Here is a 21,591-nt window from a genome sequence, read left to right on the forward strand (position 1 = left end):
CTGCAGAGACAAGTCTTGGAGTAGGAAGATAATCGTAGCAAGGAGTGGTGACGAGGACACATCCCTGCTGGACTGACTGACGATGTTCAGCGTCTCGACCAGTTGTGAGCTGACTATCGCCAGCAAATGTTTGTACTTCATCTACTTGTAAGTTGTCTAGATTGTCGTCCTCCTTTGTGTGTGTGAGAGAGAGACTACTCGCGTTTACACATGTATGAGATTGTGACTCTTGTTGTCGAGGTCTAGATAGGAAAGGGGGGAGGTCTTTAAAAGTGCGTGAGAATGTTCTGTTCGATATCACGGCTGATTAGAAACTTTGCGCCGCTGAAATGTGTGTCGGAGCGCGCGCGTGCCTGTCCTCCTTGCTGGCGGCCTATAGATAGGCACTGAGGCAGTATAGTCCTTTGTGATTCGATTATCCCGCCGCCTTCACATGGCTCCAAACTGCAGCTAACCGCAGTGAGGACAGAACTAAATGAATAATCATTAATGACTTGTCCTCTTAAGGTGACACCGGGGAGGAAGAGCGCACTTTCCCGTCTGCCTGACCCATTTCCCTAACGACATTTTCATACCATCTACCCGCTCTTTGCGCACTCTCACACGCGGGAATATTTTTCCGGTAAAACATTTATGTAAGGAGAAAAAATGGGCTAAAAATTGTTCGTGCGTTTGTTTCTGATTGAAAGCGATAGAAGGAGATGTGGCGTGAAGGTTACGTCCCTTTCTGCCACTAGTTAAACCCCTTCCCCCTTCTTTCTCTCCTTCCAACCTTGGTCGTTATTGACGAAGCGTTGTTTCTTCCTGGTCATCCTTGATCAGAAGCACCACTCACTCCTTTGAGAAGCTTGGAAGGTTTTTTGATCGGTGATAGGCTTGTTATGGAACGGAACGGTCATCCCAACGTCCGTCCGTCTCCGGAGGCCACGGGGGGTACTATCAGCACAGTTACACAGACTCCTCAGTATTACTTACCTTCTCCATCGTTCAACTCTGATATCACCCTCCCCCGCTGCTTGAACTCTTCTCTGTATATTCAAAGTCGGATGGTGGTGTTCTTGTTTTAAATTTTGTCCGTTACCAGATACAAATGACTGAAAGTTATTGTAATGTATAATTTATTAATATGTTTTTATTGTTATAAAATATTGTCTCAAACATGCTAGCTTAACTGTAACATACACAGGACAGCCATCGAATGAAGGTTTAAGAAAAACATTTAAACAGTGTCTGCAATGTCATCATTCCCCACCGCATTCTTCTCCTTCCACTCTTACTTTTTCTGGAATGTGATCCGTTAGCACAGTAATACATTGATGAGAAGTTCAGTTCCCCTCCAGTCCTAAGGGCTGAAGACCTTCGTGAGCGTTTGTTTTATTATTTTATGATTGATTTGTTGTGCTCATTGGTGAGTGGATTCAAGCCTACCATCCAGGGACTACATGGTAACAAACATGACATAATCTACAAGCCCTGAAGTAGCCTAATGACCATCTGAAACGAGGCTATGGATGTGTTCTGCACAGAGTTGTGTCAGAGTCTGGCCATGTGCGCCAGCACCGCTATCCCAATAGTTTAGGGAATTGTAGGAATTCCGACAGTTCCACGTAAATCCCGACAGTTTTGATGCAAATTCCGGAAGCTTTTCTGACTGCGCCGCGGATTGCAAATCTCTCGGAGTTGGCCGTAAATCCCAATTGTGCTGTTTGACTGTCAACTGCGGTCTCTAAAGAGAAATCCCCGAGGGTTTGGCTGTAAATCCCCGTGGTTGTGCTGACTCGACACCGCGGATTGTCCGGAAACAAGCCCGTTGTGAACGGGTTGCGGCCTCAATTTCCCATGGAGTCGGACATTGACCAGTCCCCCACCGTGAAAAGCCCGCTGGCTGCGGCGAAACAATACGAAGTGCCAGAACTGATTGGCCTTATGGACAGGCATGAACAGGGACAGTAATAACTCACACCTCGCCTGTCTCCCGAGACTCGCAGATTTGTTGCACAGAGATGCTGAGTGCTGCAGCCGGAAATGAAGACGATGTAGTTGTTGTTCTGTTTCTTTCCCCTTGCCTCCCTGTTGCCTCGAACCTTACTCCTTCCCCTCGTTTACAACTGTTAGCTGTAACATCGGTTTAAATAAACCTGCAAATAGTTTTGATGTGAGACGGCTACCGGTTGGATAATACAGCCTGAAAAAGGTCAACTTTATCTTATACCTTCAGCAGCTTACTTGGTGCTAACCAACCATTCTGCACCCCAGCACCCACGCTATCAACAGCAAGACTGTCTTGATACCAAGGTGCAGAAAAAAGTGGAGATTGGCTAAGTCAATAAAACAATAAAGTTATTTATGACTTGCTAACGCAGCTAGGGTTTTTTTTTTCCTTCCCTCTGTTCCTGACCTATCGTGAGGATGTAGAATAGTCTTCCTTTTCTCGTTTCATGTCGCCGAAAAATTTCTTTCCTGCTAGAAGTGCAGATGTCGGAAAAAAGGGACTCACGCATAGTACTCACGCAGATGGTGTTACAGCTCTGAGTAGGTGCAAAATGATTTTATTTGGCTGCTGTGGACTAAGAGAGGTTTCCTCACTGTTCCTAAGAGTAGTTCGGGACTTATGCTTTATTTTGTTTACATACATTTGCTTTTTGTCACGTCTTGGCGCAAAAAAAAAAATCAACGCACGACGTCAATGCGGGATGCGATCAGTCCGAGAGCTTCGGACACACGTGAATGAGATGTTACAATGACAACCAGGCTATTATTTGTGACACTGAGGTTTGGACCTGTGTCCAACTCCCAGAGGATTTCTTCCGATGTTAAAGTGCTTGTTCATCACGAAAGGATTGTAGCTGTTCGCTAAGCTTTGAAGAATCTGAATTTAATCCGTTTATCTATTTGTCAAAAAACCCACTCAGGTTGACCGGTCGGAGGATGTAGCGTCTTTCACGTGATCCCCCGCCATTTCAACCGAGCGCTGCCGTGTGACCTGGCTTCCCCCCGCGTGCAAATGGGGCAAGCGATGACAGACAGCTTCATCCTCCTAGTAAAAAGTTCCAATCGATGCGCTGACAGTCATTAATCCTTATTTTAGTACTTGGTCAGATTGCTGAGAGGAAGTATCCTTGCTTCAAAGAGGAGACTTGATTGTAAACGCGTGCTGTGTGTGGTTTGCTTAGCTTTTATTTCCGATGACGTCAGTGGCGAAAACCGACAGAGAGGATTTTGTCATTGTTGTTAGCGTGGTTTATTGGATGTTGTTGATGGGAAATAATTCTCATCGCCGTGAGCGGGGCTTCGAGGCATCCTTTGCCTGCTGCGCTGTTGCATACACTACTTCCCCTCCTTCCTCCTTCCTCTCCCCCAAAATTCCACGACGCTCAGTATGATCAGATATCAGGGTCACAGTTGAAGTGATTCGATTTTTCACCTTTAACTTATTAATCCCTGGATCGTGCCGGGTCACTCATCATGAGCATGCATGGGTTTCAGATACGGTGCATACCTATATGCGTCGGCTTTAGAATTTGTGGGTTTTTTCTTATAATTGTTGTTGTGCTTGCTTAGTTAGTTGAGTGCGTGATGACGTACCGCCATTTGTTTTTCAAGAAACCAGAGTGAGTTCCTCTTACCCTGCAGCATACTTTCCATTTTAACGTCGTCCTTTTTGCATATCATAACTTCGATTTCTCCTCCCCCTTTAAAAAAACAAATTCCCTGTCTGTAAGTGAACTCTGTGAACCGCATGTTCTACCTCACTTCTAAGCCTCGACGTAACCGGTGCAGCGAGCGGCAAATTGGAAATAAGGCCAGGTAATCGGCGGGTGAGAGCTGGAATAGCCTACTTGCCATCGGTGATTAGACCTAACCTACTGTTGTGTGGCCATGGTGCTGCCTGCCGCCTCGTCCTCCAGTGGTGCTGCTACACCGCGCATCACGTGCTGGTGCTGCTGGCAGTGTGACGTCACGACGACATGGCATCGCTAGTTTGTTTGTTGTTTTTTTTTGGTCTTTCTCGACAGCAGTCATTAAGTGCAGTTTAGTGACTAATCTCTTCCCCTGATTCTCCACTAATTGCCTAGCAAAATAAACAAGAGCAGAAGTAGATAAGGTCAAAGCTACTTTTGTGTCGAAATGACAACGTTGTAAATCGCACGTGATAAACTTTTATCGAATTTTGAGGATACCACCATCTTTGTCATGCGTTCTGAATTGAACTCGTTTTGCACGCGTTCCAGAATCGATTGTACTTCTCAAGAGCGTTTCTTAGTTCTACATGTAGAAGCGAATTGTTCACAGACGGAAGACTGTTATTACATCCACCTGACAAATAACTTCAAAACTGGAGATCACGGAAAAGAGATAAATCAAATGTTCCTTCGCACAAGGAAGACGAGCGCCTTCGGAACGCCCAAAGAATATATTGAAAGGTAAATAATTTTGAGAAAGTATTTGTAGCATGCATAGCCATACACACGCTTCGCTCACTCACACAACTCCTAGACACACACACGCATGTCCACCACGCACACACACATTTGCGAATACGCTAGGATGATGTTTTGCGTGTCTGTCTGTGACATTCGTTGTCGACCACTTTGGTTTCGATTTTAACACTAGTAATTAACGGTTCATGTCTGGTCATGGTTAGTCATTGACCTACCACTCGGCCGTGACCTGTTCCTGCATAATCACGGTTAACGATTGCCTTCACGTCGGGCTAGGTAAACTTGGGAACAAGGAAGGTTCCTATTCCTTGCCAACGGAAAGAACAAATCTTCTGTAGGAGACTTCTGGTGCGAGATCCGGCAATAATTTTAAAACGCCTTAGGCGGTGGTAAGGGGCGTTTCGGTGTTTTGCTGTTTACTGTTGTGTACATGTCGATGTTCAGGAGAAAAGAATGAGAGGGGAAAAAAGCAATGGCCTGGCTGAGGACAATGGCCAGCCAGTCAACACGAACACATTTCACTCCAGCGGTAACTAATCTTGACAGCTCCGCCATTCACACTCGTCGGGCCCGATAGCCGGGGTGTTGCCTCGTTATCCCTAAATTAAAGCGCCACCTTCCGACTCTCGCCCAGGACTTCCGGGCTCATAAACAAGCCACGTAGTGCGCCGTAAATCTCGCTCTTTATCGTCGGCTTGAAGAAACAAGACACTGACTAATGCTCGAAGCATGTTTCACTCGGACCGTGCAGGGGGGAGGACTCTCCCGGGGCTTCTGGATGCTGGCGTCGTACCCTTCATCTCTCCCACGAGACGGGGTGGGATACGCATCGCCACACCCCGTTATCCAAGGGCTTAGGGGTCTTTGAACGAACAGGTCGTAAATTTAGTCTACTGAGGCATCGGAGTACATGTCACAGAGGGCGGCTCTTCCTCCATCGTTGTTGATGTTGAACGAGGCAGGGGTTGATGTTTTGCTGTGCAGTTACACCTCAACTCCAATTTACAGTGCGCGTAGAAGGGAACAGGCGTTAATGTCCAAACGAAAGTGGAGCCGTGTCTTTGGAAAATCATTTTCCGATCTCAGCCTGCTTCACTTAGTGTTGAGTTTTGTTCTTGTTCGAGTTCTTGTTTATCGGCGATCTATGTTTGGGTTCTAAATTTCCCCGAACATATAAAAAATGGCTTCTCCCATGGGTGCAAATAGCGTAGAGGACTTTGTTCCAGCCATTCATCTTTGTTTAGCCTTAAAATAAAAGGAGAAGATGGAAAAAGCAGCGTAAAACGTTGCTACAAAAAAAAATTGCACTTCACGAGGCCTTTAAGGAACTCTGATATAGCCTTAGTTGCTGGCATGGCATAAAACACCAATAAACAAACAAACTTTAAGGAACTGGCGAAATAGAATTGCCGAGTAGTATCATTCTTTCTTGCGCTGAGATTACTGTTACTTCACTGATTATATATACATCGCTACAGACCTGTATAATACATTGGATAATTAAAGCTAGCGTGTTTTGTTTTTGTTTCCTTTTTATTTATTTTAGCAGCTGAACACCCAAGCTGGCATGGCTGATTAAAGCATCTTGTCTGAAACTAGTTCGCGGTTCAGTCGATCCTGGGTTTTTGAGTGCCCGTTCTTTCTAAGAAAGAAACTAAAAAAGTAGAACATTTCTCCTGATTAAGACCTGTCAATGGAGTCGCAAGTCAAGGGGATGCTGTTGTTGATGCGTCTGGCAACAACCATCCACCTTTGCATCCTACAAATAAGGGCATAGTCACGATTCTGTGACTGGCAGTCCAATCAAACAGGACCTCTTTGGTCCAGTATTCCATCATGGGGGAGGGGTGGGGACGGGGCGTTTGTCGGCAAGCCAATTTCTCGGGGGTGTAGAGGTCCGAAGTCAGACATTTGTCACCTCCGCCGAGACCGGTGCTCGTCCCTAGAAGTACGAGCTTATAGTGGGCTCCCCTTTGAAGTCGGGGGGAAGTTGACAAGGGCAGTTCATCAGATGTTATCTATGTTTTTTCCATGATCCAGGTACTATCAAGAAAGCCGGGATATTACGGGGGATGAGTATAACTGTAGCTGAAAATGGGGCGGGAGTTGACACGCGTGCTTCATCACTGGTTATTTATGCCTGTTTACGACACAAGTGAGAACGGGAAACTCTTTTAGAAGATATTAAAGGCGAGGTGTGATTGCTGTATGTTTGTTATAGTTCAACGCTTGCGGGCTCCATTACTTTCATCACACACACGCACACGCATTATATACAAACGCGCGCGTGAGAGAGAGGGAAAAGCGCTATTAATCCATCTCGTCTGCGCCACCCGTGTAGTGTACCCGCGTAAGAAAAAAAAAGTGTGTGGAGGTTTACAAGTTTTCGGTTTGGGACTTAAGTATTCTTTATTAGTTTTCATCATCATCATCATCCATCCATCCATCCTCCATCCTCCTCCATCATCATCCTCCTCCTCCATCAATATCATCTATTTCTTCTGTTTCTTGTAAGAAAATCGGGTGGGGGCCACCCATGTTAAGCCACCTTTCAATGAACCTCGGGTATCAGACTTTCTCGCCCACGCGGACTCGTCGGCGGTGGGCATCACAGCCGCCCTGAAAACTGACCAAGGGGATGGCGAGTAGATGTCTGGCACGGCTGCAGTCATGTCTGGCTTCCCTTCTGAATCCGATTTTGAACAACAGGATCTGTCTCTCGGGTCTGATAGGAAACATCTTGACCTGGCGGCTAGCTGGCCTAGCGGGATGTCGGCCATCGAGTTTGTAAGCTTTAATACCACAGAGAGTCCTCAAGCAACAGGGTTGTTCTAGCCAAGAGTTTGCTTGTTTTGTTTGTGTGTGTATTATATATATATGTTAGGGTGCATTCGTGTGTGCGTGCGTGAGGAATGAAGGGAGTTCATATATCAAGGGTAAAAGAATGTGTGGAAAGAGAACTTTGTATGCATTATTCGGGTTGTTTTATGAAACTATGTGCCGGTGCCGTCAGAAACGGAAATCTAGACGCCGGGTCTGCATCCGCACGCACAGAGGGAATCTGGTGGCTGTCATATAAAGCCCACCTAAGTGCAAATTTTTTTCTAACTTGCTGGGTTTAGTTTATTACAAGATAGTAACCCTTCCCCAGTCTGAGTGAACAGCTCGCGCGATACATACTTGAGAACATAGCAACTCACGTAGTTTGAAAAGAGTAGCAACTCATTTTGTGCATCCTCACAAAAGTAGGTCGGCTGTTCACGAAACGCCTGGTATTTGCACAGGCTTGAACCTCTTGTCTTGACTAGTGGCTACAGAGACAAAAGAGGATGTTCGATGGCAGTATGATGGGTAGGAAGCTGAAGACTGTTTTACAATTGCCCGTCTAGAGCTGCAGCCTCTGGCCACGGAACTGCGACGCCTCGGTGTTGAGCTCAAAATTGCTGCCTGCTTTACTGATACAGGACAGAGCACAGTGCTGTGCTTAGTTTACCACAGAGTATGTTATGACTTTTGTTTGTTTGTTTGCTTGTTTGTTTGTTTGTTTGTTTGTTTGTGGTGCGAAACGTAAATGAAGATTGACCAAAATTACAATATTTGTCCATCTATATTAATATAGTCAAGGGCTAGTTTGTTTCTCTAAAACCGGAAGACAAGGGGTAAACTTTATCTTGAGACCAGCGTCAATGAGTTGCCGAGCTCGCAGTCTCGGCCACTGATGGATTCCGCGACTGATCACTCGAACGTTCGATTAGGGATCGGATCTGCGGTCCGTCTGTGTGTCTGGGGGAAGCGGGAGGATTTTATTTGCGCGGCGATGCCGTCACAGAGCAGAGGGATCTGGTGAGGCGGTAAGTTCCCCCCACTTGTCTCAGAACAACAAATCCAAACAAAACCGCAGACATTTCTCTAGCAGAGGGACCCAGTCTTGTCCCCAAAACGAAGTCCATTATCGGTAAGAGGTTTAGTGGCCTTGTGTTGCAGAGAAAGGGTTTTTCTCTTTCTACTTCCGAAAACAAGTGGGAAAAAAACTGTTTTGAGGTAGAGGAGGAGCAGTGTACGATCTCCGTGTAAACAAAGGTAATTTAGAAAGATACATTGTGAGCTCATTTGATTTTTATTCAACTGGCCATAGTGCATGGAGGAAGCAAAAAATGGAGAAGACAAAGGTTTGTCGTTCGTGTTGATAGCTGTGTCTCCTGTTTGCACAGAAATAAGATCCCGGTCGGTGGAAGAAGCAAACGGCGAAGTTTCAGCGTGTCTGTGGTTGCAATCACGGTGTTCATGCCCTGAAGGCTCCAAGTCTGACACAGATGATGCACCGCCTCCTGACTCCTGCCTCCTGCCTGCCTCGTGGTGTCAGATGCCAGCTTACCGGGTGACACCTCGGCAGAGGTCTATAAAAAGCAATAATATTAAAAGCTCAAATATATTTTATTTAATTACTCTTGCCTCTCATTGTGCACTAGGCATTCGCATATTTTTAGTTACTGCTTACAAACTAGGAGCATGATTGAACCTGCTGTAGAATTCTATAGTATAGTGTGTATGTGTAAGAGAGAGAGATGAGGGGGCGGATGAATGTAGATGAATAAGATATATAGGCTAGGACATCGGGGTTGAAATATTATCAACAGAAACTAGCCGCGATCTATGTATGTTGAGATTCCCTACCTCAGGTTGTTTCGCAAGGTGCATTTGTTACTGGCTTAAAGACTTGGGTTCTCGTTTGTTTAAGTGAGTCGAATCCTAGACCTTCTGCTCTCTGTGGACAGTTGACCATCTTGTGTGTGTGGAAAGGTTTGGGGATGGGTTGAGACTTGTTACCCTGTGACCCTGCAGGAAGCTTGCAATTTGCTTAAATCGCAGTCATGACGAATTCTTAGACTTAGTCTGACCGACAAATTACATTTCTTCTTGCCAGAATCCCCTAACCAAACTAACATCGCAGAAGTGGCGAAAGTGCGGGTCGAGCTAGCAGAGCTGGAAGAAGAATTTTTATTGGCAGCAGTACCGCCACGCGGGAACAGATCGCCATCTTATCGGTGTTGGGGTGCAGAGTGCGGTTCTCCATGCTTTAGTGGGCGACTAGATGTCGGGTTGGAAGACGACGTCGATGGAAGGAGGCGAGAAATGACGCCAAGATGAAGTCAGTGGGAAGCGGCAAGTTGGGCTCAAACGATGGAGACTGACCTTCTCAATTATTTCCGCTCAAAATTGCCTTTAAGCTCTGGCATTGATTTTCTGCACGCACATGCGCACCCTGACGTATCCGTCTATGGAGACAGACTTCGCTAGCGCCAGAACACAAATAGGACAATTTTCTCTCGTTTCACTACTTGATTAGTTGCGAATAAAAAGTTGGAAGGCCGCATACAACATTGCTATTACGTATACAAGAGTAAGTAATTTATTTAATCTCTGTATTGTTCATAGATGTTCAGATATTCTTTGCATTGCGTGGTTGATCTAAATACCTATTACCAACTGCTCAAAGAAGGTTCAAGGCTTTCTGACATAAGGCGTAGAGATTTGATATAGGGAAGGAAGGACAGTTTGCGGTCAAAGATGACTTTCCCCCTTCGCAAGAAATTTAGCTTCCTGGAGCACTTTAAGCACCCGTCTACAGAGATAGGTGGAGCTGGAAACATGCCTCGCAGTTGATAAAACTGGGTGCATAGTGATTTCGTGGGAGATGATTTTTGTGGTTCCCCCCCCCCCCCCCATCTGCACACCGCTAAGACGTTGTTGGAGGCAAGGTAGGAATGTGCCTCATATGCAGGGAGCGAAATCATCTGCATACAACGAGGCTTCAAAACCTGGACAGGAAGACTTTAATGTCATTTTCATAATGTTGAAGAGATTAAGCGAGAGTATGTTGCCCTAAGGGACACCCATTACCTGTTCCTGTGGATCAAAAAGAACAGACCCGACATGAACTTGAAAGAGGCGATGAGAAAGTAAATTTTGATAAAGAGTGGATACGACTCCGGAGGCCAAGGGCATGAAGGTCGACCAGATTTCCTTGCTTCCAGGTAGTGTCGAACGCGTTCTCCAAATCAAAGAACATTCCTAATACATGCTTTTACAGGGAGGAGATCGGTCCACAGAGAGGCGGCGGAAGCTGGTATGACATGGTCCGCACTGGAAAGGGACGCCCAGAACCGGGTCCGATGGCGCGGTGTAGTTGCCGCCCTATGTTCCACTGGGGGTCATTAGGAACGAGAAGAAGGAGAATGCATGCTTTTTGCAGACAAATGCATCCATTGCATTCTTTTTCATGGTCCAGCCCCATACCTTTCTTGGGGCTCTTTCGCGTCGCAAAAAAAATAATAATAATCGTTTCATTTGGGTCTCTGGCCATGGTGGCATCGAAGGCAGTGTGCAAGCGGACCAAGCCGCTTATCAGTATCAATTGCAGTCACTGGTGTCGTCCGACTGTAAGTCTATCCTTACGGCCTTTGCTTAGTCCCTGTGGAAACCCCACTGAGATAGTCATCCTTCCCTGTCTTTCAGGCGGGCGGCACGGTGAGACAACCGTTAGCGACTGTCATCAATGTAGTGACGGTTTGCTGTCCTGGGTTCAGCTGTTGTCTTAGGCACGCTTTTCTTTATCTGCATGTCATCTGTTTATAGGGCTGGCTGCCTTGCAATGATATAGCCTTAGTTGCTGACGGCGTAAAACACATTCTTCCCAGCCTCCTCCCCCTCCTCCCCCCAGCAGCTTAAAATACTTGTGAGCCCCCCTCTCTAGAAACGGCAGCTTCACGCCAGATATCTCCATCAGGATCGCGACAGCAGCAGCGGCAATAGCTAGACTACACAGGATCTGGCATAACATAAGATAAGGTTTACTTCCAAGTACAAACTGTACAAATGCCTGCTAGTACCAATCTCGCTCTACGGATGTCACGTGTGGTCTCTGCTTGCCGAAACGGAAAGGAGAATCCAGGCATTTGAGAACAAGTGCCTGAGGGGGCTGCTCCGATCTCATACGGAGAACAGAACCAACGACTTTGTACGAAACAAGACTGCCATATTCATTGGACACCAGGAACATTTACTTTCAACGGTCAGGCGACGTAAGATGACCTTTGGCCATGTGACCCGGCACGACACCTTGTCGAAGACTATCCTGTTTCATTTCGGCGTCGGGTTAGCCTTAAGTAGACCACAGTTTCTAAGTTAAAGACGATCAGCGTGAAGACCGGGTTTACAGTAGATGGGCGGACTCATTGGTTTGTTATACGCATCGCAGGAGAAAGTCGACATCCATCTGCATGCCGGAGTCTGCGCTCTGCTCTTGTCGGTTTGCGCATCTCATCGAGCAAGGTTCTGATGGACAGCGCTTTTTTTCCCCAAGGAGTTGTCCTGCACGAATAGAGAGGAGACGTCGGTGAACTGGAAGGGGATTGAACGACAGAGAAAATGAAAGGGGCTCACATCCCGGAGCTGGAATGACAACCAGAGTAAGGAGTGGGCGATAATAGAGTTAAAGATATTTTTAGGCTGGTCTGTTGTGGGAAGGAAACGGACGTCTTAAAATGTCTCTTTTTAAGGGAATTTCTTGCTGTTTTGTAGTTCCGCTGCGAGGTTGGTTTTTCTTGTGCACAAAATGAGCTCATCACGTCTTCATCTGTGAACATTCCAACCAATGGCCGTGGCGGAACGGCGACCTGGAACTGGCCACGGAATGGGTCGACGCAAGAAAGAAGACAGGTCTGTGCATGTGACAGTCAGGGAGGTTAAGGGGTCTTCTTCGGAGTCAGCGATGTAAAAGTTTGAGTCGATCATCCGAGGCGCTGAAAAGGCGGAGTGAGCTGATATCAGCGTTACCAAATTTGTTCAAACGATCGTCCTTAATTAACACTATTATGAACACGTCGGCCTTACAGGAGATTCGAATAGTTCCGATGCACAAACAGGTGCCTCGCGTGACAGGGAGAGAAAAACAGAGCAACAAAGAGCTTGACATGTCTATGACCACTGCTTCCAATTCCAGACTGTGTGCTGTACGCCTCGTTAGTTCTCCCGGGTATAAAAAGCCTTCTTAAAGGTCTTTCTTTACCGGGCGAAGCGCCAAAGCACAGACCTAGAAAACCTATTGTACTTGCAAATGTGTTGGCAAATAAGTTTAGAATTAGGTCAGCGTGCTCACAAAGTTTTACTGTCCTAAACATTCGTTCCAGAACTGTTGGTTTTCTGTTGACTTCACACACGGATTTGTTTTATTTTTTCTCGTCTCGAAAAAAATACGCTCAACATTTTCAGCAGGAATGCTAACAGAAGAACTGGATTAGAAGATTTCAAGTAGAGAAGGTGTTGGGGCGTTGTCATGTAAGTTCTCTCTAGAGCAGGTCTGTTGAAAGAATGTTCTTTGTCCAACTGAATCAAAACTTTAACTTTCGATCGACCTTACCTCACCACATCACACCCCTTACGCAATATTTACCACCGATGTGAGAAAATGATGCCTTATAGTAGTGGGTGTAGGGAATCTTCCAACCGAAATCATGTAAAATATTGTCGGACTTCTGCTTGGCTGCCTCATTGACTTCGGTCTCCTACGAGACGGTGCGATGCTGACTTCTTACAGATTACAGATCCCTGGCAAGATGGCTGTGTTTTCGTACCAAGCCGTGAAACTTTGATGAAGCCATTAAAACAGCCTCCCTCTCCCCCTAGCTGTAGCAGCAGTTGTTTCGCCATCCACCTGCACTTGCTCGCTCGCGTGTCAAAGGGACAATCGGAAGTATCATCCCAACGTGCTTCACTGGCGATCGCCGGCGGCTAAAGTTACCTCGGGGACGAGATTAAAGGCGAACCCGAAGCTGTGGCTGCTTTTTGTCAAATGAAGTTGCTGCTGGCACCTGTGTCATTATCACGATGTTGTGTTTGTTTTTGGTGGGCAACGGGCAGAAGGGAAGAGGTGAGTTTGTTCAGAAAATTAATTGCGCAGATTGTTATCGATGGCTGTATCGGTCGCAGTCTTTTCAATCGTTCCCTCTTGCCATCCTCGCAATACCCGTACCCAACCTTTACCCATTAGCCTCCCACACACACATCTCCTTGCCCATCTCTTTTCGGATTTCCTAATGAGCCAGGATGAAGACTCCACCTGCGTAATGACCTTTCTAGCGATGGTTTTTTTTTTAACCAACCTTGTCACTTCAAAACATTGGCTTGAAGACTTTTTGAATGTCGGCGTGTTTATCCGATCAGCTTCTCGTCCTTATGAACATCGGCGATAGCTCTTAATGTCGATCAAGGCTGACGACAGGAGCGAAAGGAAATTGAAAAAAAAGAAAGTTGTTCGTCTTTCGTCTGAGACAAGCTTTCAAGAAGACACCTCTGTCTTTTAACATCTATACCCAGCTAGTTTGCCAGTTCACTGCAAGGGGCAAGTGCCAGGTGGATCGAAATTCCTTTATGGGCATCGTGAAGAGTGGTCTGGTTTGTTTTTTGTTTGTTTGTTTTTTTTTATTTTATTTTTTTTTTTCATCCCTCCAGACTGAGAAGGGCATAACAAACAAGACGGCGAGCTGTGCAACTCGATATTTTATTTTTGGCGTGAGAGGAAGAGTGAGACGTGTTTGAGTATTCTGCATGTAAGTGTGTAATGTAGATTTTATTACCTACTAGACACATTAATGTCTGCGCGCGCGTGCGTACTTTCGGAGGATGAGGTAGAGACTTAAAGTTTTGACGAGTTATTCCAGCAGAAAGACGCACATTAATTAATTAAAATGGTCTGAATAATTCTTTAGAATCGTCTGCTAACGGTGGTGGCGGCAGTGTCTAATCATCTCTGAGTACGCGAGGTGGCGGTGGCTTCAGTACAGACCAGTCAGTCTTCGCAAGCAGCAAGTGGCGTGCGTTGGCGCGTGCTGTGCCAGTTGCATTCTTCTTTCTTTCTGTCTCTCTCTCGTCACGTGACGCGCCTCACGGCCCACTCAGACTCCGTTTGTACTCGTTGCCTTCTGTTGCGGGTTAATTCTGTAGAGCTAACGGAGACATTAATTCAATAGACCCGCCGGCATGGTACTAGCTACCTCGACCAATGTCCTCTCTAAGTTGCTACCCTGACGTCTTGTGGGGGAGGTGAAGGGGAAGGAGTCGAAGAGAATGTTGCTGGTGTCTGGCTCTTTCGGAGAGAACAGTATAAAAGGTCGCTTATTTCGGTCTCGGTGCGGTTTGTTTCTGCCAATAATCCCACCCAGATTCACTGCACTCCAGCCCGCGGCAGTTCGGGTCTTATGTCAGTCCTTGGGAAACGAAATATCATTCGTTAAAGTTGCATTAGACGGGATTTTATACATGGTTGTCTAGGTCACGTCCAGACACTGCTGACCCTCCCTGGTCATTGCTAGCCCCATACCATACGAAACAAAACAGGCTCATGGTAGATTAAGATGTCAACCATTGCTTCTTCTGTCTCGAACTCCTCTTTCATTTATAGACCTGGCTGACTACGCACATGCGCACATTCGTTTAATTCTTGGTTTGAAATTCAAGGAAGGGGTTTTGTTTTGTTTTGTTTTGTTTTGTTGTTTTTTTTTCTAAGCGTTCTTTAGTTAAGCGAGCATTTGTAATTGATCAGTTTTTAATCGGGATGGAGTGATGTGATAGTCTCTCCGAAATGGGTAGGAAATGGTCGGGACATTATGTCTCCCCTTCCTTGAAATGTTATGCTTCTGAGATGTGTTCTACCATGTTAATAATGGTATTTTTTTTAATTAAGAAACGTCTTTATTTATCCCAGAGGGCTGTTAGTACCAGCTGTATAAGAAAGCAGGGATTAGAACCCCACAGCACAACAACAATTAACAATACCATTACACATTCACACCTCGTCATTTCAGACATAATCTCCCTCTTCCCATTCCATTGTTGTTCAGACCCGCGTATGATCACATTCGTTCACACCCAGTAGCCTCAGAGATAGTAGTTCGGTAGGAACTGACAGACCTCTCTCGGTAGGACATGCCTATTATCACCTAGATTTACAAACACTTGTGTGCTTATTACACAAAGTTCGAAGGTCACCCATCATGTTTTTGCTAACGAAGGCAATAGTGTTTAGTAGGTAACTTTCACGAGGAGACGTTGAAGATGCCAATCAAGTAGCCTAGCTTCTACAGAAAGAAACATGCTGTTAGATTACTAGTCATGGAGTTGTGTTTACAACTGTTGTCCATCTACATTTCGTGCCGTGTGCGCCAGGTGATCAAACCTTTCACTGGTTTTCCTGATAGTTGTTGAGTTGCATGAAGACCAAGATCTCAAAGCTTGTGTTTATAATATAAATAACATTATTGATTTGATCGGATTGTTTTCAATTTGGGTGTTTGTTTTACCTAAATTGAACTAATAAACGATAAACTTTATCAGTGATTATTATTAGATTATTTATGTGCATGTGAATTTGGAAGTGTGTGTGTGTGTTTGAAATATTTTCTTTCGACATTCGTTCGCAATTATGAAAGTTCTTTTTGTGTCTTTGAAGGCTCAACTAGTTAATATTCTCTGGTATAAACATGATACAGGAGAGCTTATGTAGGATTGGGTGCCATCGCTTTCTAATTGCATCGAACCTCATCATCTTTAAAGCAACTTTTAGACTGGCGCACGTAGCACTAGAAATAAATCTTGAAGAGCAACTTCAGAATTTCACTAAAGTGCTTGCAAATCCTTTGATGGACTAGGTGCTATCCATGATTTCAGCCGAAACTGTTGCCTAAGTTAACGGAATTTTATTTTTGTGTGTCGTTGCAGATATGGTAGTTGCTGCTGCTGCAGAAGAATGTCGACTTCGATAACTGTGATGACGCTGGCGTGTTGTGCCTCAGTCTCCTGGGATTTCGCAAGGGGAGCTAACTGATGGAAGCTAGTAAACAGCTGTTCGTCTCGACCAGACATGAGAGGCGCCACAGTGCGTGATCCGTCACGGCCATTTGATTAGCTGGAACGGTTACCCAGGAGGCGAACGTAAGAACATCGGCGCCGATCTCGTCAACTTTAACCTTCTGCCATTGTCCACGGTGCAGTCAGGACGACCTCATGTCTCGGTCGCAAGCTGCTTTTGATGATTGTGTGGCCCGTTGGTCCAACCGCAAAAAGTTTCGTGCAGGAATTAGGAAATACAAACAAACCTGGGCTGTCAGATAAGGCTCGCCTATTGGGAGCATTCAAAATATTTCTGTGGAGTGTCTGGGCTGACTGACTGGCTGGAAAATGCCCACGACAAGCAATTTTTGAGTATTTCGTGATCTCTCGTGATCAAACCTCGTCTCAAGAACGGTTATCTGACGGTGGGCCTCGGCGCGCAGCTACACGGAGGAAAATCATAAGTTGAAAGCACATCTCTATGGAATGGCTGTCAAATAAATGTTGGAATCGCCCACAGACGGGCTTTTACTAAGAGTTTGTTATTTATTTTAGAGAAAAGGCTTAAAGTTTCGGAGTCTTAGCAATGGCGTTTGGCAGCGATGAGAGTGTCAGCTCTATATGTCAGTATGTGGCATGACAAAGGATTCCCAAAGAACTGTCGTGTGTAGACGGTTAAAGACGCCTGCGACTCATTGAGTTTCTTCGTCGGCTGTAAAATGACGTTATCATCCGAAGACACCGTCGTCCATCGTTCCTGGGGCTGTTATCGCCCCTCAAAGTCTAGTTTCACGACAGAGGCTAGTCATTACATCAGACATATGGTTTTGATCCGTACCAGCGAATGGTGCGAGGTTGATTATGCTTCAAAGGAGGAAATGGCTCCTCTTCAAGGGGGAGAATTTTTGAACGGGTCGTAATCCGGGGTGTCGGAGAAGGGAGTCATCGAGTGTCAAGGCATTTAACTGTAGTCACTTCCACCTGCGAGGGGAGGGGGAAATCCAGGTGCCGATCAAGCGCGGGGCCTTTGAAGTATGCGGTGATGGAGAGCATAGGCATTGCCTTACCGTGGAACGACACCAACGTCGACAACCCGGACCTGCTGGCAAAGCTTCTGGCTGGCCAAGAGCTTGGGCAGATGGACCGCCTATACGAGCACAAGTTGATGTACTACCTGATGGGTATCGGCGGCGTCAGCGTCTGCTGCCTGGGACTGGTAGCCAATGGGCTGTCGGTGGCCGTTCTGACCCGCCGCTCAATGCGCTCATCCACATACACTTACTTATCGGCCCTGGCCGTGTGCGACACTCTGGTGCTGGTCTTCACTGCCCTTCTCATTCTTAAGGACACCAAGTCGGACAGCAGCTCCAAGAGCCTGGACCACATCTACAGCATCATCTTTCCGTACGTGCATCCGACGGCCATCATCTTCCAGGTGACGTCCATCTGGCTGACGCTTGCCTTCACCGTCGACCGCTACATCATGATCTGCCATCCGTTCCGCGCGGAGAGCATGTGCCGGCGGAGTCGCGCTCGGCGGGTGGTGCTGGGACTTTACGTGGGTGGGGTTGTGTTTAGCATCCCTAAGTTTCTTGAGTACTACACCCAGAAGCACGAGTTCGTCATGATGAACTCCACAGAAATCGTGTACGGCATCGAGGTGACGGACATTGGCAAGAACGAGGTCTTCCGCGAGATCGTGCACTCCTGGATGTACCTGATCTGCGTGTGCGGCCTGCCCTTCCTGACGCTGGTCGTGCTTAACGCCTTCCTTATCTACGCCGTGCGCATGTCCCGCCGCAAGGGGAAGGAGTTGAACGCCCGCGAGAAGCACCGCAACGACACCACGGTGATGCTCATCGGCGTCATCGTCCTCTTCCTTATCTGCCAGGGCCCGGCTCTGGTCTCGCGCATGATTTACGCCTTCAAGCCTGTCTCGCACATCACCAAGGTGGACGTCACGCTCAACGAGGTGGCCAACTTCCTCGTCATCCTCAACTCCGCCATCAACATAGTCCCTTACTACTTTTTCGGCCGCAAGTTCCGCAAGGAGTTCTGGCTGCTCTTCTGCGCATGCCTCTTCGACAAAGACGAGCTGAGGCGCATGACACGCAGCTTCAGCCTCTCCGTCGACCCGCAGCGCCGCCTGAGCGCCGGCAGCAACGCGGAGGCCAACGGCCACCCTCCGCTGTCCAGCAGCCAGACGATGGGGGTTCACAGCGCCCCTGATACGCCCCTCATCCGCCGAGGTGGCGGCAGCCCGCGCAACGACATGGGGTCACTGGACAGGAGTATATCCATATCTAGTCAGTACCTCGCTCCCAGCCCCTGGCCCAGCGCCACCAAGACCATGTCCTACAAGATCTGCATCACGCGCAGCCAGAGCAAGGAACAGACTGGGGTGTGATTGGACGAGGGAGTGTGTACTCACCCATATCCCTTAGTGAGAAATGGCTGAATGTGCAAAACCCACGACCGTGTGTGTCAGCTTTTTTGTCATTAATGTGTAAATTAATTTCACCCCCTACCCCCTGTGTTCATTGTACAACTGTTGCCCATTTCGCTCCTGGATTGTGCCTTCTGCAAGTCGCTCCAAAGCATCTCTTCGTGACGCTTCGCTATATTCTACGATCGTTCGCAATGTTTTTAGACCACGAGAGCAAGCTCTAGCCACAAGAAACATTTTCCCCCTGCATGTGACAGATTTATACCTTGTCGACGGGCACAGACTCCCAACATGCAAGGGCACGTCCCGGACTCAGAACATTTTTTCAAGCACGTTTATGTGTTTAGTCCACTGCATAATCTACCAGCGTTTCTGTTACATAGCAAAGCTTGTCGTGGGCAAAACCATCTACTCAACATTTACACAAAGAGAGAGAGAATGCTGGCTCTTTTTTTTTTTTTTTTTTTTTTGGATCGTTTAAATGTGTGTCCATATTTTCCGATGAACGGGCTCAGGGACATATGTGAAGGAAATATTCTGTGCTCCATGCTTTGGACTTCTTGGCGTTTGACAAAGATGTCTACTAGTCTCCACTGACCACCTATATTGTTCTTCTCTTTGTTTCAAGAGATCCTGAAGTAATTTCGTGAACATGACCAAAAGGCGGTCCGTTAAATTTCAGGACTTAAGGAATCTCTTCAACGCATTGAATGCTGCTGTGGTTTGGCAACATCATGGGAACCCCAAACGACTTGTGTGTGTGTGTTCAGCCGCGAGAAAGCCAGGATGCTTAAAGTGGCGGATGTTAATAATCCCACCCCAAAACCTAGAAATACGCAATATAACCTTGCTTACTGCTGGTGTCAATGTGTTTTGACCTTTTCTTGTTGCACCTTTTGAAATTTTACCTTAAGAGTAGCACTTGTTACTCTCAGATGCTCGTAGAGCAACGGTGTACCCGATGGAAGTGAAATGCCTCCACGGACACGAGTTTGGAATTGTACTTCAATTCTTGTTGTCACAACGACATGCGTTCAGCACCATAACAATCTTGAGTGTAGTACTAGCTGATGAGGTATCTTAACATGACATTCATTACCTTCTTCCTCCTCCTTGACCTGGCAAGTGCGTAACGACTGTTTCATTGTCCCCTTTGTGTTGCACTACGAGTCCATGATTTCGTAGCCCAGACCACAACACAAAAAAGGAATTTTTTTTAAAATAAAACAAACTCCGCAACAAACTTCTCTGTGAAAGACTTAGATTTGTGCCATGGTGTTTGACTGCTATGAATTGTCTGAATAAGACCAGATACAGTAGAGCTTTATTTTGAGATGAGGAATGAAAGAAAAAAAAACCGGAATGGCCAGTACCTTGTCTCACGTACCCATTGGCTATTCTTGACCGCTTGACCGTGGATGCTTTTGTTGACCCGCCTCATCCCTCTGTCTCAGTATTTTGACCCTCATCATTTGCTGATTCGGTTGTCCGTTTTATTCCACAGTCAAACAATTCCTATTTGAGGTGAGAATAGTGAGAAAGTGATATTGTGAAAGAACTTTTTTTTAAATTGAAGACGTTATGTTGTTTGGTTGTTTGTCGGGATATATAATCATGTCTCATTTTCCGAACATACACAAAACGTACCAGTTAAAGAGCATTGTCAAGTTTGTGCAGTATTGCAGTGATAATAAAAATGCTGTTGTTGCAAATGTGGGGTTTTTGTTTGTTTGTTTGTTTGTTGTTTTTGTTTGTTTTTTTTTTTGTTTTTGGTTTTTTTGGGGGTTTTTTTTTTTGTTTGTTTGTTTTGTTTTGTTTTTTTAATCCCAGTGAGGCTGACCCTAGGCTGCAGACTAGTTCTTCATTGTCACAATTTAAGTGTTTACGTCTTTTTTCCGAGTTTGTAATTTGCATCAACTCTGAAGTGGTCCAGTGTGATGATAACCGACTTCGAGGCTAATTAAGTCGGAGGTAGTTGTAAGGGTAGGCACTGTTTAATGACCGTGTTTAAAAACGCAGTATGGGGGCTTTTTGGGGTCTGACGGTAAGGTGGCATCAGACCTTGTCATATAAGCCTGCGTTTTATTGTCTACCTCAGTTTCGTTTGAGGCCGTCTGGACAAAAGTTTATTATGTACATTAATCTCTCTACCGAAGCGTTGATGTCCGCGTCGTCCTACATAAAAGTATGAACATACTTTGATCTTCGAAATATTGATCTCTCTTTTACGAGCCGATAACCCCCTGTAGTAAGGAGATAATTACCTACATTATGACTGCTCTTTGTACCGGTCCTACACGCATCTACACTGAGCTAATGAGCTGAGTCGTCCGCCTGTGTGCCAACGTCTGTGGGCAGACGACTGATGACGTCTCTCTATTTTTACGGTGTTCGTGTCTAACGGTCTTCGTTGGTGCGAATAGTTCAGACATGAAAGTACTTTAAATTCTCTGAACGTCCTGTCGAGCGAAGAAACAATGGCATGTTTCTTGAATTTGTTTATTTTAATTTCATTTTTTTTTTAATTATGCTGTTTGTGATACTCTGTTAAATTATGGTGTTGTTTATAACCAAATATTTATTATTGTTTCTTTATTTCGCAAGTCGACATTTATTGTCAGAGCGATATGGGATAATTATCTTTTTCTAAGAAATATAATAGCTAGCTGTGTCATGTCGTCGAGTCCAAGACAACGGTAAGAAGATGTAAGTGCTTCTTTATTAGAAAAGATGGGAATCGTGTGTCATGCTTTACAGGATCTGCTTCCTGTTAATGTCTTGTTTGTTGCTTCTGTACCTCCCTTTCTTTGTTTCTTA

The 21,591-nt window shown here is 45.9% G+C and overlaps 2 protein-coding genes across 8 annotated transcripts in view; both read left to right on the top strand.

Moving 5' to 3' along the window:
- The window catches only part of LOC112571834 (FMRFamide receptor-like), a 68,765-nt gene extending 47,662 nt beyond the window's left edge, over positions 1-21,103 (top strand). For 5 of the 6 annotated variants that reach the window (XM_025251155.1, XM_025251154.1, XM_025251159.1 and 2 more), the window contains one exon: positions 16,218-21,103. In XM_025251155.1, coding sequence (XP_025106940.1) covers positions 17,371-18,735 — 1,365 coding nt within the window. In that variant the 5' untranslated portion in view covers positions 16,218-17,370 and the 3' untranslated portion in view covers positions 18,736-21,103. Of the gene's footprint in view, positions 1-12,266; positions 12,780-16,217 lie in introns of those variants that run through there. The other variant, XM_025251160.1, reaches the window with a different exon arrangement.
- Positions 1-21,591, top strand: part of LOC112571831 (general transcription factor 3C polypeptide 1-like) — a 142,138-nt gene that overhangs the window by 89,859 nt on the left and 30,688 nt on the right. The window lies entirely within an intron of this gene.

This window comes from Pomacea canaliculata, linkage group LG9 (assembly GCF_003073045.1).
Source record: "Pomacea canaliculata isolate SZHN2017 linkage group LG9, ASM307304v1, whole genome shotgun sequence".
NCBI classification, from domain to species: domain Eukaryota; kingdom Metazoa; phylum Mollusca; class Gastropoda; order Architaenioglossa; family Ampullariidae; genus Pomacea; species Pomacea canaliculata.